The sequence below is a fragment of the Pararge aegeria genome, chromosome 4 (assembly GCF_905163445.1).
Source record: "Pararge aegeria chromosome 4, ilParAegt1.1, whole genome shotgun sequence".
Taxonomy (NCBI): Eukaryota; Metazoa; Arthropoda; class Insecta; order Lepidoptera; family Nymphalidae; genus Pararge; species Pararge aegeria.
The window spans coordinates 3,219,669-3,237,150 of record NC_053183.1 but is presented as its reverse complement, the minus strand read 5'-3'; the positions used below and the strand labels follow the sequence as shown (position 1 = coordinate 3,237,150).

At 36.6% G+C, this 17,482-nt stretch overlaps 1 protein-coding gene across 12 annotated transcripts in view; it reads left to right on the top strand.

Annotated features, from left to right (window-relative positions):
• LOC120637602 (neuropathy target esterase sws) overlaps window positions 1–17,482 on the top strand; it is a 49,497-nt gene that overhangs the window by 24,773 nt on the left and 7,242 nt on the right. For 9 of the 12 annotated variants that reach the window (XM_039909483.1, XM_039909481.1, XM_039909473.1 and 6 more), the window contains 13 exons: window positions 38–193; window positions 555–711; window positions 1,453–1,611; window positions 2,469–2,587; window positions 3,237–3,350; window positions 4,271–4,453; window positions 5,076–5,231; window positions 6,227–6,346; window positions 6,983–7,169; window positions 11,419–11,535; window positions 14,818–14,938; window positions 16,156–16,246; window positions 16,784–16,992. In XM_039909483.1, the coding sequence (XP_039765417.1) occupies window positions 38–193; window positions 555–711; window positions 1,453–1,611; window positions 2,469–2,587; window positions 3,237–3,350; window positions 4,271–4,453; window positions 5,076–5,231; window positions 6,227–6,346; window positions 6,983–7,169; window positions 11,419–11,535; window positions 14,818–14,938; window positions 16,156–16,246; window positions 16,784–16,992 (1,889 nt within the window). Of the gene's footprint in view, window positions 1–37; window positions 194–554; window positions 712–1,452; window positions 1,612–2,468; window positions 2,588–3,236; window positions 3,351–4,270; window positions 4,454–5,075; window positions 5,232–6,226; window positions 6,347–6,982; window positions 7,170–11,418; window positions 11,536–13,415; window positions 13,533–14,817; window positions 14,939–16,155; window positions 16,247–16,783; window positions 16,993–17,482 lie in introns of all 12 variants that reach the window. The other 3 variants (XM_039909478.1, XM_039909475.1, XM_039909472.1) reach the window with 1 other exon arrangement.

The following is a 17,482-nucleotide window of genomic DNA, read 5'->3' as shown; positions in this document are numbered from 1 at the left end:
TGTGAATTCTGTCGATTTTGGTGGTCGTAAATTTTAGGTTTTTCTCGAATCGGGACGTGCGGTGTATCGTCAAGACGAGGAATCTGGATCGACGTTCATCGTGCTTAGCGGAAGATTGCGTTCTGTTATAACTCATCCCAATGGCAAGAAGGAACTAGTCGGTGAATACGGCAAGGGCGATCTTGTAGGAATCGTAAGTGTGCTTTTAATAAATCTTGTAATTTCTGTCCTGGTTGGCAACAAATATTATTTTTTATTGGTTAAGGAAACAAATCTTAGTTCATTAATTATGTCTCAACTTAATATACAACCTTCTCCAACTCACTATTTAAGCCAAGATGAAGGACAAACTAGGACCAGCCTTGATAGAATGTACTGCGTAATTCTTTCTTTTGAAATTGCCGATGAATTTAACGTAACATATTTTAACGGTTGGCTAACTGGGACAGACATAGACACTATTCTACATCCCCACCCTGCAATTTTAGTTTCAGTACCATGTCTTAGATAAGACATGGTACTGAAAGATGTTTGGCCTATTTATTTGTTTGTAGGTAGAAATGGTGACCCAAACTAGACGCAGTACGACAGTGATGGCAGTGCGGGATTCCGAGCTTGCGAAACTTCCGGAAGGTCTCTTCAACGCGATCAAACTTCGATTTCCAGTTGTCGTGACACGGCTGATCAACTTATTGGGCCATAGAATTCTAGGTCAGTGAATATTTAAAGTAAGCATAGATAAAAAAAATGGTGCCATACTGTTCGAAGACTAAAAATTTTTCCTTTACGTCTTTCGTTACCTGGCAGAAATCGCTAACCGCAGCAATTTGACCGCAAAATTGTACCTTCTACCTCCACTTACTCTATTTATTTACATTTTATGTTATCTTGTATGCAGTGTACAGTTATAAAAAAACATTAATCTATTCAGTCGGTCAGCTTCAATCTTCAGGCATTGAATGCACTGAATTAGCGAAAGTTTATAGCGCTAATTAATAACTCAATAATTATAATCGCTTTTATCTACTCTTATTATATGTGTAAATAAATACCGTAAAGATATATGGTAGAGACACTACAGGGCACGTGTTTCTTCCATACGAGAAGGGTTTAAGGCACTGGCCCAGTGCGGATTGGTGGACTCCACAAACCGCTGAGAACATTATTGCCAATTTAACACAAAACACAAAAAACATTACTGGAGAACTCTCAGGCATGCTTTATACCTCACGATGTTTTCTTTCACCATTAAAGCAAGTGATACTTAATTGGATAAAATGCACACAACTTAAAAAAGTTAAGGGTTCGTGCTGGGATCCAACTCGGTCCTCCGAAAGTGAAGTCGAAGTCCTTCCCACTTCGCTATCCCCGCTTATCTAATGATGATGATTTAATGGTTTGTTAAATATAGAAAATGCATGGTTAATATATGGTAAATATTGTTGGCTTTAGGCTCATGGCAGAAACCTACAGCCGGTTTAGGCGGAGCAGCGGCCATAGAATCGCGTCCGTCTCAGCACAACTTCTCCACGGTAGCTGTTGTACCGGTTAGCGATGATGTACCACTGACTGCCTTCACATACGAGCTGTACCACTCTTTATGTGCCATTGGTGAGTTTATACTACTGATGTTTATATCGTGCATCGCGTTTTGAATAAACCCAGCAGGGCTAGGACAGGCAGGAAATAAAAATTATATCCCCCGATTATATATTATATATTTTAAGGTGGTTTGCACAGGGTTTTGAGCAGGGTATGCATAAAGAAGGAAGATGCCATAAAATGGAAGAATCCTTCGCTTTTATAAGTTATACAACAATTTATGGGTACAAAAAAATTGTAGGCAGAGCTTTTGCGTGTGTATAAACAGCGTGCACTTCTCACGCCACTGATCCCCTGACCGGGGATATAATTAACGTGTCCACCTGCTAAAGTACGGGAACATGGAACAGAAGTTTACCCTCGTTTATTATTACACATATATTATTTGGATGTTATTTCCACTTGTGCGCCAATGCTCTGAGAATCGATAAAGCTGTCGGAGAAGATGAATTTGTATTCTTTCCTCGGGAAGATAATTGTCCTTTGCTAGCCGTGCTTAGCTTCGTTATTGCCTGTTATTTTGTTAGTTAAGTGTTAAACTGTAAATAGTACAAGCAGAGTCCATATCGAAATCATTTTTCTGATCTTGATTTTTCAGTTAGATGCATTTTCAAGAACTTTTACAAAAATAGGACGTGAAATTTGTCCAAAATTAGAGATTCGTCGCTTAAGAACGCTTTGGGTCAGAAATGCTTTTAATTGTATTTCAGATTTAATCGCGATGTATTTATGACTTTTGTTCTAGAGTTCGGTGTTCAATAATTCTGTCCGTATATTTTTGTACTGCATCTGGGTCTACAATATTCTGCAGATAATTCTGCAAATTGTCCGCGTAATATGTAACTTATTACTCTCTTCAAACCCAGGGCCAACAGTGCGTCTAACTTCCGACGTGATAAGAAAACTTCTGGGACTGACGATTATGGATCCGAACAATGAATATCGCCTCAGCTCTTGGTTAGCGCAGCAGGAAGACAAACATAAAGTAAGTTAAACTTAGGTACGTACTTGAGTTGTTAGTTACTGTAAGAAACTTTGTCCTGACAGACAACATATAGTCCCGACGGCTGAACGTAGAAAATTGAAATATTGAGAGTATGTTCTTCGAGCACTCTAGAGGTTTAGTAGAAATGATTCCCTTAAGTTCTATCACTAAGGCGGTTTAACAGTGGAAGAAAGTTGGAATAACTGTAATTTTTCAAGAAAGTCCTAACCCCAATAGGGTCAAAATAAGGAATGAATAGTTTACATGGTTTCTTTTTAAATTCTATCCACTTCAATTGTACATTTATACTTGTAAGGAAACTATCAGAAGAATAGTTTGCGGTCTTTTAAAGCTAACGATGTGTACCGGTGATCGAACTCGCAGGGTAATGACGTAGCTTACGACAGTACCCAAATTGTCAAATTTCACTCTTGTATTTTTTTTTGTATGCAAAAGTGACGTTTGACAGCATTGATCGCGAGATTTACGCCTGCTGCGAGCCTGTCGTGAGAAACGTAATCACGCTGTCGGTCCTTCGAAAGGGAGGCCGAAGCTGACTATGGTTTAGCCTTGGCTAAAAGTGCTTAACCACTCCGCCGCCGCTAAAAAATGTATTCCGTTTCTTCACCAAATTTATTAACCATTACAGGTGGCGCTATATCAATGCGACCCAAGTCTAACGCAATGGACCCAAAGATGCATCCGGCAGGCCGATTGCATTTTAATTGTAGCACTTGGTGATAAACAACCGAGCATTGGAAAAGTAAGCATGAACCTTGAACATACTTTTGTAGTACATCGCAGAAAAATATAAATACCATGTTATTGTTTTTACCTACACTTTGAGGAATTATCATTTTTTTTAATTTGACATTGATGTAAAAGGCATATACTAATTTCGGCATCGACGGTAGGATAGCCGTAGCTTACTTGGAAAAAGCGCTCAGGCCGCGATTGCCAGAGAGTCGCAGGTTGAAATCTTGTCGGTTCCGAAATATTTTAAATTTATAAAATATAAATACAGCTGAACAATTTGTATACATAGAGATCTCATGTAATTAAGAACATACAGAATCCCATTCAGCCATTATTGTGTGCAATGCGATGTGTCCAAAAACAGTAACAACGCAACGCGCACGTCTCACTTTATACCCGCAGAATGTTGTTAGCAGACAAACTTTTTCTCATTGTCACATTTTATGGCGAACGTTATGCATGTTTTTAATTATGTGAGCGATCTCTTTTCGGTCACCAAAGACGTACAAATACATGAAATACAAAAACATAGTTTGTAGCTGATACACCATTTATAGCTTCATCGGGTATTTGGTAAATTTAACTAATTTTGACCTTGAGCTTACAACAATACAACATTGATACAAGTACGGATTAATCAAAAAACTTCCATAAAATATCCTGATCTATCCATTTTATAACGGGGGGCCATTTACTTAATAAATCTAAAGGCTAAATACAATAATACAAAACATAAAAAACCTATCTCAATACTAGAGGAAATAGTATATTACGAGTAAGTGTTCACTGATAAGGCAATTTATTATGTAATTGATTTCTGTTAAAACATACTGCCTCGTCATATTTTTTGTATTGCAGGGCAAAAATTATTTCTGCAGTTTTCGCATACGTAAACAGTTTATCCATAACCATATCAATTCTTTTCAGATCGAAAAAGAAATCGAACGACTAGCGATTCGAACGCAAAAGGAATTGGTACTTCTCCATAGAGAGGGTGGTCCCAATCCTTCAGGAACTGTACACTGGCTTAATATGCGTACATGGGTTAGCCAGCATCATCACGTGAGATGTCCACACCGCATGTTCACTAGAAAGAGTCAGTATAGAATTGTAAGTAAATTTTACTCACAAATAATTTTTACGTGTCCAAAAGTAGTATCGGATTATTTAACTCAATTCACAATCGACTTTGTCACGAGCGCTAAGAAAAATACAATAAACATACTTCTGCATCCAAATAACCGTTGGAATTGATATCTAAGTTTACTTGGGTAAAATTGTTAAATAGTTTTTTGAGCTGTCCGTTATCATAAGTTAGAATTAATTATCACATCGATAGTAAAGTAAGTGGTGGCAGGATTAAAAGTAACTAATCTCCTTCACCAAGGGGTCAAGCTAAATCTGTGGGAACCTACGTATCTCTTTTTAAATCACACTGGCCAACTGTACATCACAAGTCATCTTTAATGCAAGCTTAAAATAATAATTATATTTTGTTCAACTTTCCGGTATCCAAAAGTAAGAATTAAATGTCCTATAAAAAATTAAGAAGATGGTTGCAAAATGCGTTCATACATTTTTGAGTATAGGATTTATGAAGAATTAAAATTGACTTATATCACACACCAGGGCTCGAGCTAATTCTGCGAAATTCCAGAGAAATTGACCTTGAAATATACAGAAGTTTTTCATGGACTTATTTTGTCTTATACGATAATTTGTGACGTCACAGAGCGAGCTGTACAGCAAAGTTCTGATGTCGGAAGCGAGCGTGCACTCGGACTTCTCTCGGCTTGCGCGCTGGCTCACCGGCACCGCAGTGGGATTGGTGCTGGGCGGTGGCGGTGCGAGGGGCGCGGCCCACGTCGGTATGATACGCGCTATACAGGTAAGGTTTTAGTAGTATTAGAGCTTTTTGTGACAGGCCTCGTCAGGGGAAGTACTAGCCATTTCTGACGCCAAGTAGCATTGCTGTCTTATGGTCTGAAGGGCGTGGTTGCCGTTGTAATTACAGGTGTAAACAGATTACGTGCAATGTGATGACGGAAGATCAGAAAGAATACGGTTTTCACCACCCCTCCTCTTCCCGCGGCTTTCTTACGAGGCGAGAAAGGGTAGAGAATGCTCTCTGTTCTACTTCTACCATCTTTTGTGGTCACCAACCCATCTACTTCTTACTGTTTCTTTTCCTGTATGTTATACGTGCAATAAAGTGTTTCTTCTTCTTCTTCTTCTACTCCTCGTGTTGATTATCCTCCCAATGGGAGGGCCATTGGGAGAGGTATTTTATCTAGCAGTGGACTGTTATTGGCTTTTGATGATGATGATTATGTTTTGACCTTCGGCTTAATTTGATGGTCATAGAGCGGCACATTGTTGACATGTTCCTTGCTTGTTCTTCGAATTTTTGCTCTGTTTATATTCAATAGTTTTCCACATATCTTACTATTGAAAAAAAAACTCTGAGTGACGTCACTGCACTCGGATTTGTCCAGAATCACGCTCCTAGTGATACTTAAAGGTAAGATAATGAATCACTTTTCAATCAAAAACGGGGAACGATAAAAGTTTGATATTTCGACCCAGTTACAGTCCATTCATTATAACTTGTCTCCTATTTCATTTAGCCCCCTATATTATATAGAAAACAAGTTAAAGTGAATGGACTGTACAAAGATTGTACTACGGAGATGCTAGACGTCACGGGCTTTCTATCTAGAATTTATCTACCAGCTTTCTTCTTCTTATTGGTGTGCTCAGCAAAGACTTGATGTTATAAGCTTACGTTCCAGATCATTAAAGTTAATAATGGAATATCTAGATATGGTCCATCTAAAAATGAACTGAACTCGATATTTTATCTGGATTGTTCGAAAATTCCAGGAAGCTGGAATCCCGATCGACATGGTTGGCGGAGTCAGCATTGGAGCGTTCATGGGTGCATTGTGGTGTATGGAACGCAATATAACTACGGTCACGCAGAAAGCTAGGGATTGGTCTCAGGTATGTATATCCTGAGTTACTTCAAAATTCTGCCTTTACAAAGTTAGGGCATATAATATTATAAATGCGAAAGTGAGTTTGTTTGTCCTTCCTACACGCCCTAATTAAGCAATCAATCAAATTGACCTTTAGCATAAATTTAGCTGAAAGGGCGGAGAGTAACACTACTACTTTTTATTCCGAGAAAACAATCGGTTCCCAAAGGATTTGTATAAAACTTTAACAAACGCGACGGAGATCACGTTCAACAGCTACTTATTAATAAGAACGAATTCAATAAACAATCAACAATCTATGAATGTTACCTTTTTTATGTGCCTCTCCACCACTGGAGATTGGCCGTCAGCTCAACGGTTTTTATAATTTTCTCTCCAAAGTTTCTTCGCACCCATGTCCCATTAAAAGGACGCTGAGACTCTGGGTCACATATATTTTAGCATGATAATATTTATAAGCTGTAGTATTTTTGAAAGCGCTAATCTTAATAAACATTCCTGTGAGTATTATATTTACACAACAACACAAGTTGTGTTGTTGTGTAAATATTTGATTGAATCAGTGGATAACGCTTTTGGAAAACGGAGGTGAAATACCGGGGTATAGCTAGGAGTTGATGAAAAAAATTGAATTCCTCAGAAAATGACTCAATGGGGCAAGCAGCTCATGGACTTGACGTACCCCGCAACGTCTATGTTCTCTGGACGTCAGTTCAACACAACCATCAAATCAACCTTCGGGGAGGTCCATATAGAAGACCTATGGTTGCCATACTTTACAGTAACCACCGATATCAGTTCCAGTTGTATGAGGGTACATCGACATGGTGAGTAACACGGTATTTCTTAACATAGTCGCCATATTTTAACTCCTTTAGTCTTACTTTCAACGCTTAAAGCAGTATTATTTTAGTAGTGTTGTGACAGTGCGTCATATAAAACTGTCATTGAAAAGAAGTACTGCTTGAAGCGATAGCCCACTGGAAAATGTTAATGAATTAACACCAAAGTATATACGAGTAAACACTTTACTTAGTTTAACAAATGCACAGCGTCGTTCCGGTAATCTCCCAAATTTATATTTCAATCGATGGGTGACCTTTGCTGTACATCGGTCTTTTGTAGTCAAGGCCACATTCCAAGGTGCTTTTGTTCAACAGCTCCCTACGACTCACTTTATAATATTGTCTATCGACGCTGCGTTTTCCCTTCTGAGGTCATTACTCCAGCATCTTGGACTCTTAACGTCTATCTATCGTTTGAATTATTTGTATTAATTTCCGCACTCCGGTTTTATGTGCCTGTATTCGGCAGCACCCTCCGACTTGCTTAATGTCTTGTCAACCTTGTTTGTTGTCTACCAATGCTGCGTTCTCCATTGTGGGGTCTTTACTCCAACTACAACTTTATGTCGTCTGACAACCATCCTTGGTGTCTACTGACGCCGAGTTTTCCGGTGTAGATTCTTCATTCCATCATCTTGGACTGACAGACATACGTTCGTTTATTAACTTAACAATTTTTAATTCTACATTTGTGTCCATAATTTATATTTGATATTTATTTAAGACAGCTTTAATTTGGTTTTTTCTGATTATTTATAAGAATTTTGAATTCGCAGAAAATTTTCTTCTCAATTTAACATCAACGTTGATAAGTTAAATTGTCTGCAAATTGTCACAAATTATTTCTGTGTTTCGACCACGAGTTCTGCTGCTGCGTTTAGCTGCAAAAATTAATTAATTTATAATATTTTGTAAATTTAAAATGCATATAAAAACTTTCGGAACCGACAGGATTTGAACCTGCGACTCTTGGGCAATCGCGGCTTACCCGAGAGTCGCAGGTTCAAATCCTGTCGGTTTCGAAAATTTTTATATGCATTTTAAATTTATAAAATTGATAATTCCTCCAAGTGTAGGTAACACTAATAAAAATTATAAAAATATAATTTATAATAAGTAAATTTAATTATATTATACTAATTTAAAATTAACACAACACATTCATGGATAGGAAATTGTGTTAAATCTTATTTGTGTTTATAATTAATTTGCTTTCGCACATTTACTAACTAAAACATTATTTTGGTTTGGTGATCTGACAGTGGTACCATGACTCTTAATGTTATTTCCGAAACGTTTCGGAGTAATCACAACGGCGTGTATTAATTACTTCAGATTCTATTTTGTGTTATATGTGTTATATGTTTTGCATGCCACAAAGTTGTTGCTTATATGTTTTTAGAAAAGGAGGCGTTTCAAAATGCATACAGTCTATTGCCATATCTAATATTAACACAAATACTAAATTATGTTTATTCTTTCTAGATTTCATAAACTTATCTTAAAATTCAAAAGTATTTACGACTACTTAATTAAAGATAACATTTTTAATTCTGGCGTTATGTCCTGAAATAATGTTTTACTTCTGAACACAGAAAAATCTAGTAAAAATATGTATTGAAAATATAGCAAGACTATGTATTGAATATAATGTTTAGGCCAAGTTTGAGAAGTCTCCTTTGAAAGGTCTGCTGACCAGACGTGAAATAACCACACGAACTATATCGTTTTACAATCACGTTATTTTTTGTTTATGTTTGCGGAATAGTTACACCATCATACGGTTGTTGATATCTATGGTGGTGACGACTTATGTGGGGGAAAATTTCAATTAGGCGAACAAATATTTCTTCTGTTTAAAAAGCTATCTTCAGAACATTGAATGCAATTTTTTGAGTAAACAATCGTCAGTAAATGGATGGCAGATGACCACATGTATGGGCGGGCCAATATCGTGTTACGTACACCCCATACTTTACTTGACGATCGCATGTACTAGGGTAAAACCCGAAGTTGGACCTCAGATAAGCTTGCGCATTCACAACGTACAATATTACCGTTAAATTCTTGAAATTTAGACAGCCTATAGTTATTTATTTCAGCTCTAGCAACATATTTACCTGGTATTGTTTACTCGAAAAGTCATATTCAAAAATCCTTAAAATTTCGAGCTCTAGTATTCGGTTTATGATTATCTTTGCCATTAGCCATTCCTTGGACCAACTAATGGCAAGCAGTCAAGAAGGTGGTGCCAATTCTGTTGCAAAGAAATGCTTAGCCAAAATAAGACATCTTAAAGTATTGCTATCCTTATCACAATGTTTCTCATGGAAAAGGAAAGCACTATTGTTCAAACTGTCAATTTAGATATGGTTTGAGATTTGTGCAAAAGTATAATTTTAGCACTTATGTCGACACCAATATCGATCAATCATACGAGTGACTTATGAGTTGGAAATTATGGAGATAGCTTTTTTAGAAGCTATAATATGACCGTCTACGTTTTATTTATTTTTGTTAGGTAAACGCTATTTCGATTCCGCTACAGTGATTTTTTTTTATTACATCCCATAACCACACTCACTTGCATTTATGTGTACGTATGTCTAAGTGTTATTTGTGTGAAGTATACGTATTTTTTTTGTATAATTTTGTACCTACCCGCATTTATATACTAAAAACTATATAAAAAAAAACTATTGATATTCTTCTCTTTAATAATACGAATCCGACATTTCGTTGCCCTGTGTTGTCATAACTTACCTTATAATAATAAAAAAAAACGAGCGTTTGTGATTGGTTTACAGAATAACGCTTTGCAGTTTTGGGAGTATAATTTTTTTAACGATTGTTTTAACTTGAATCGGTGCGTTCACAATGTCGGGTTGTATGTGATTTTATAAATGTTGTATTCTCATTGGCCATACCTATCACATCTGCCTTCATTTTCTCATCTGCCTTCATGTATATGCATGAGTGTGGTTCTCTTTTTTATTTCTCCAAACCTTTATTTTCTCTTTTCCATCACTGTAGTTCCCTTTTAGTTCGTTCGTCGTAGAATAGACTTTATGTTAATTGATTGCAATGTCTTCCGCATGCCATAATTTTTCATTATTGTGAAGTATTTGTTGCACTTTATTGTTCTGACTCGTGAGGAATTCCCGGAATGGGTATGGTTTAACTACCATAACCCTTCCAGGTTAGTGCGACTCCATGTTAGGCTAAATGCCTAACATGTCATCAAAATACTTCGAGAACTCCGAAGATATTTTTAACCACGTCAAGTATGTATGTTACGCAATATTTGATGGTTAGATTATTAATAATAACTTAAGATAATGTTGTTTTTCATTTTGCTAAAATGGCCGCCACAAATTAAAAATATTTTTAAATCTATGTTTATTCTCAATATGATTATATATTTTAATACTAAAAAGGTAGGGATATAAATCGGATCACTATTTACCATATTCCAGCATGGATTGCGTTTGATTATCAAATATCATTACCATTAGAATAAATCACATTAATTGTTTCAAAGGAGCTTTGGTATTTGCTATAAATATAATTTATATTTATATTAAGTGTTAGGTAAACTGTGGCAATTTCAGTTTATATATAAATATTTACACTTATAAGATGTGAATTCTTCGCTATTTTCAGAATTTTCTTTCACAGAATCAATACTGATATTAATTTCTAATCTTCTTTATATATTAAATTGAGGGAAGTTATCTTTATATTCGGGATTGTATTCTCTGATGACATCGTGATTTTTTTTATTTACACATTTATTGGGGACAAAATAATGTGTCAACATCATTCACTGTGTTTTTCCTTATAGCCGTGTTTGCAAGCTTCTGTCTTTCCGAATGCATTTCCCTTCCATGGATTGTGTTGAACATAATATAAGAAATGTTTGGGTTGTTTCTTTCACCATTTATTTTTTATAAATGCACGGGATACGGTCTTATTAAATTTTGGAAAAGGGACGTTAACGATTAATATTTTGTAGCTAACATTCGATAATCTTGATTAAAATTTGACAAGGGTTTAATTTTTTAATTATGATTCATAAACAATATGTAAAAATACTTATTCGAAGTTTTAAACTATATACCTATTAGAATGTGCTGAATTCGCTTTCTAAGATAACAGATGGAGGAAATAATCGGATAAAGATCTTTTATTAAAACCTTCGTGATGTCTAACCAAAATGCGCGCGCAACAGGTTCTCTATGGCGGTACATACGCGCCTCGATGTCGTTGAGCGGGTACATGCCCCCCCTCTGCGACCCCGTAGACGGCCACCTCCTTTTGGACGGCGGTTATGTCAACAACCTCCCAGGTAAACCAATCACAACGCACCGATTGCCGCGTGCGTGGGAAACAACCAATCACAGGCGTGCGTCAAACAACACCAGCCTATCACAACGGTTCGTGCGTCTTGAGAGTCTTTACATTCGAGTAAGGCTGAGTGTAAATATTTACATTATCGTTTCATTCGATCCTCCGTCAGTTCTATCCTATTGCACCATTTTCTAACAATCTCTTTTCTATTTTCGCCCCATTTTACTTAAGCACCGATCTTTGAACTGAATACACAAAAAACATTGTATATTACTTGAACGGTACGTTATCAAAGTTAGCATAAATTAAATTACATCGACCTGTAAAAAAAATTAGATCGCCTTAAACAACTTAAACGTAGCAGAAAACAATAAACAAATCGTAGTCAATATTTACACTCAGTTTGCAGATATCCAATAAAGGTAAGTAATGGCAACACTGGAATTTGTCTGGACAATACAAACTGAAATTATTTTGCTTACGAAAATATCAAAACAATACTTGAAATCATTCCCAAAATCACGAACCGAGTTAAGGTGAAGTGTCACAAAAATTTCATTACTCTCAATGAGTATACCGTAAAATTACCTTCGCGAATCTACGCAACAAGGGTTTAGTTTCTATAGTAGAAGTAATGGTTTAAATATTCTGAAATAGATATATGGAGTTCTGGTCTACACATTTGTTCATAAAAGTATCCGCGCAGTAAAGGGCTGCCGAGCCGCGTTAACTGTATCCCTACGAAATTTACTGATGCCGAAGTTACCGAGAGTAAAAGGACCATAATTCACTATTGCATATAAGTTAAAATATTCTAAGAAGAGCTTCCGAAAGGGTCTGGAATCATGTAGTCTTATCAATCAATGTTAGTGAATTCTCACGGAGACCTAACATTGCGAAATGGCATAAAAATCTTATCCCTGTGAATAAATAGATCGTGCATTACTCTGGTTGGGAATGTAGGCTATGTTTTTCTCGGGATATAACAATGCGAAAAATCAAGTCAATGGTGTCTCGTTTTCTACTCTCGTATAGGGACAGTGGTATTTAAATAAAAGCATTAAAAATTCGTTTGTTTTATGTAATTAAAATATCACTTGCTTCACCGGTGGAGGCAAACATCGTGAGGAAACCTGCATTAAATAAATATACTATGACAATACACACATCGCCATCTAGCCCCAAAGTAAGCGTAGCTTGTGTTATGGGTACTAATATGACTGTTGAATATTTTTTATGAATAATATACATAAATACTTATAATATACAAATAAACACCCAGACACTGAAAAACATTCATGTTCATAACACAAACATCTTCCAGCTGTGTGAATCGAACCCACGGCCTTGGACACAGAAAGCAAGGTCGCTGCCGACTGCGCCAGTCGGCCATCAAATCTGAGTGAATGCCTGAGAGTTCTCCATAATGTTCTCGAAGGCGTGCGAAGTCCACCAATCCTTAGCTGGTAATGGGTTGATATAATGATGACCAAACTTTAGGGCTGAACTCTTGAAAAAACAGTTATATATGTACGTACGATGTGACTTTATAATGAAGCTGTAAAATAGTTTCTATGTGCTCTGATGTTGCTTTACGAAACAAACGAAATCTCATTCATAAGTGGGGATAAGTGACCTTCACCGTAACTCTCGCGCGCGTTAATTCCTGACGTCGTAAACGGTTCTCCAATCAAAGTTGTCCAGGCAAATAGCGTATGTGTAATAAATACAGGGAGTCAACTCTGCAACCCGAAAGGTCAATAAAACCGGTAAACCGGCTCTGCTTTGCTTGCAAAAGTTAACTAGACCGTAGTAAGAAGTTGACTCACTTTAAACCCATTACACGTGTGCAAATAGTACTAGATGTGTGAACGGTAGGCATGCTATGGCGGTTCTGTCGCGCGTCGATGAGCATAGCTGGCATCTTCCCACCCATCTGCGATCCCACGGATGGGCATCTACTGCTGGATGGCTGTTACGTGAACAATGTGCCAGGTTAGTATCATCCATTATACTAATGTGTGTATTGTAAGGATCCTTTCTCAATTACCGATTCGATGTTTACTGTTGTATGATATACAGACTTGTTTCTAAACGTAGGCTTATAAAGCAGGCCTACTTGAAATAGATTGGTTAATTTGAACTCACACAGTTCACATAAATGGGAGGAGGATCCTGATTTCGAACCGCATCGGGGCATTTTTGGGAATAGGCATGATTATTAATGTTTAAAAACCGACCTATTTTCAGTAGTATATAAAATTCAAAAAATATCTTATTTTTGAAAATTAAAGGTTCTGTTGATATTTAACAAAATAATTTCTCGGTAAAACGCTCGCCGGGTGCCATGGCCGCACTCGTGACGTCATAGGCAAATTAGAACTTAAGTAAGTCCTTGTTCCATTAGCTATGAAACAAGAACTATTGAACAGATTATTGATTTTGGCATTGATAACAAAGAAACATTGCAACCGATAATTTTCGAATTTCACGCGGTATAAAATAATGTTTTTGTAGAAGTGACGTCATAATTTTGAGTAAAACGCTGTAATGGCGCATCGCTAGATTATGCAGTTTTATTAATTGAAAATAAATAATAATCTTACTTCAAAGATAAAAAAATACGTTTTTCATAAAAAATAATAATAAAAAAATATATATCGATGCTAGTGCAAGACTCAGATCCGTATTAATAAACCGACATGTATAGGTTATCAGAATCTGGGACGGAACAGAAGGAAGAAGAAGAAACATTTTATTGCACACATAACATAAATAAAAAGAACAGTAAGTAGTTAACAATAAAGACAATGTAGATATGCAAAGGCGACCTTATTGCTGCAAGCAATCTCTTACAGGTAACCTTCGTAGACAGGACTCACATACAGCAAGAGAACGGGATATTGCCATTAAAATTACCAAATCTAATAGTACAGAGTATAAAGGATCTTATGTTGTTTACTTCAAAGCCTAAATTGGTTAACACACTTTCAAAGCGAAATCTAAAAATAAAAATCTGCAGTGCAGAACTTGCGACTCTAAAACGAGTAAAATTGGGTCCATTTTACTTTGCGGTTATAGTGTTGCAATATTCGATTGGGTAATTGAAAATTCATTGGGCCTTGTTGCAGTTTTTGAATACAACCTTGCTACAGCCTTTCTCTATTCCTTAATAGAGCGATAGTTCTATTTTTAAATATAAATTCAGGTAAAACCAAACTAGATTTAATTGTCTCCATGAAGTATATGAGGTTTTAATGTAAGATATTTTCAATTTCAGCTGATGTAATGAGATCTCTGGGCGCTAAACATATTTTGGCTATCGACGTCGGTTCTCAAGACGACACCGATCTAACCAATTATGGAGACGACTTGTCTGGCTGGTGGTTGCTATGGAAACGGTACTTCCCCTTCCTTAACTATATCCTCTTGTTAAAGTCCGAATCAAATTTTATTTTTTTATTTTAATAATTGACAGACCAAGCTGATGGCCTACGTTATGGTAAATAAAAAACCTTCGCCTATAAACAGACTAAGTTTTTATAGGGCATGCAAGGAGCACGTCCTGCAACATGCTACCCTGTGTCCATAAATTTGCGGCGTAGGTGTTCAGCCTCATATGCCTGCAATAACACCGGCAACCACGCCCTTAAGACCGGAACACAGCATTGCAACAATGCCGCTTAGCGGCAGAATTAAGCATGATGATAGCTCTTCCCCGGATGAGCTCTGTCACAAAAAGCTCTACAACAACTTTTCGAACTTCACGCGTTTTAAACTATATATATGCACATAACACACATGCATATACACAAACACACATGTATATACACACACAAACACACATGTATATACACACACAAACACACACTCACGCACACACACTCACACACACACTCACTCACACACACACACACACACACACACACACACACACACACACACATACACAGACACACACGCGCGCGCGCGCGTATAATAAGTCGCTGCATTTTTTATTGTGTTTTTTCTTGTATTTGAAACTTAATAATTGTTTTTATGTATCTAATATCGAATTGACTCCTATTCTCTTTTTTTTTTATTGACCTTTACTATGTTCTACTTTTGTTTTATTGGTACTATACATTTATTGTTGGAGGTGGGCGTTAATTGTTGCGACACAGTTTATACTACTGCAACAGTTATCGTGGCACCATGTTTATTGTGTCAATTCTGTACCCTTACCAATATTCTGAATAAATGAAGTGAAAATGGATGAAGTTTTGATGCGCAGAATTCTGTGTCCGTCGGCGAACGGTTTCGCCGACTGACTGATTCCGAATCGTTGACCTGCCCTGCACTCTCGGGTAATTTTAACTTCCGCGACGATATAAAGTTTGAAGCGAACTTTACTTATATTTAATTGAACTCTTCAGAGTAAGAAAATAAACTTACTGGAGTTATCTTTAATTTGTCATTTTATCTGGATTTACAAACTTGACAACTTGAACGTTGATTCTTTGCATTAGTTCTACAATCAGTAATATTAACTTAAAGCTGACCCTCAAGGATCACCCCGGTGTACTTCTTTTGAAACTTCGGCCAACTCATATTTACATTTCTGTTTTAATGATTACAGATGGAATCCGTTCACGACTCCAGTAAAGGTGCCGAATCTTCCCGATATTCAAAGCAGGCTTGCATACGTTTCATGTAACCGACAGTTGGAGGTGAGATGCTTTAGATTGCTAGCTTAGTAATAATAATAAATTTTATTTAATTTTACTGTTACACAGTAAATAACAACAATAGAAAACAAAACTTGAATTCAGCAACATAATAAAATAAGTCATTTTTTTTACATTGCATCGATTTGCTTGCACTCCGGTACGTCTATGAGTATACAAAGAAGTATACTTTTTACTCATTAGTACACATATGGTACTACTTGGAGACCTGTTACTTTAATTTTATTCTTGTACAATCTTCGACTCTCTTCAAGGCGTAACCTTATCTGATTGCAATAGTAGTAAGTATTAAAATTCCGAATGTGCCATGTGGTGACGGCAGATCAGAACAGTTGACACTACCCCTTTTCTTACTGTGGGTTTCATACTAGGTGACTAAGGAGTATAACGGAGTACGAGCCATAACCAAACCTTCTGCCCAGCGTGGTGATTATTTCGCGACGGTATTTAATCCAGCAGTGTTCTGTTATAAGCTGTGACGATGATGATTAACATACATTCTGCAATTTAACATTCCAGGAAGTGAAAACATCGGATTACTGCGAATACATCCGACCTCCAATTGACTCGTACAAAACCCTGCAGTTCGGTTCTTTCGATGAGATCCGAGAAGTTGGCTACAGGCATGGCTCAGCGTACTTCGAAGGGCAGAGGAGAGGTGGGGGCGGGGGAGTAAGCGGTGCAGCGGCTGAGGGGAGAAAACACGATGCACAACCCGCTATAACTGAGTAAGTATACGTTAATATACAGGGTCGAAAAAAAAATATCAAAAATTCTCGGCCTGTAGTTGTTTACATTAAAACTAACAACTTCTGTTCTACGACTTTTTTTTAACTCGACAGTTTTTGAAATATTCAATATTTAACATAGATACTCTACTTGTTACTACTCTGTAATGTAACATCGGCAACAGCGCGCTTACCACGACTCTATTGTTCGTGCTCGCTGCGGTTTGGCAACTGGGGCATGTAATTGGTTTCACAGTGTAATGCCACTGTACAGATATAAATTTTTTTTTTTATGAAAAAATTAAATTTAGGTTTGAAGTGTATCGAAAATGAACCCTTATTTATATCAAAATACCCACTAACTCAATGTCATGAACATTGGTTGGTAATCAAATATAATTTTAATAGTTTCTTGGAAACTATTTATTTTATTATAACTAAAAAAATAAATAATAAATTAATAATAAATTTTTACTTTGTAAAAATCCTA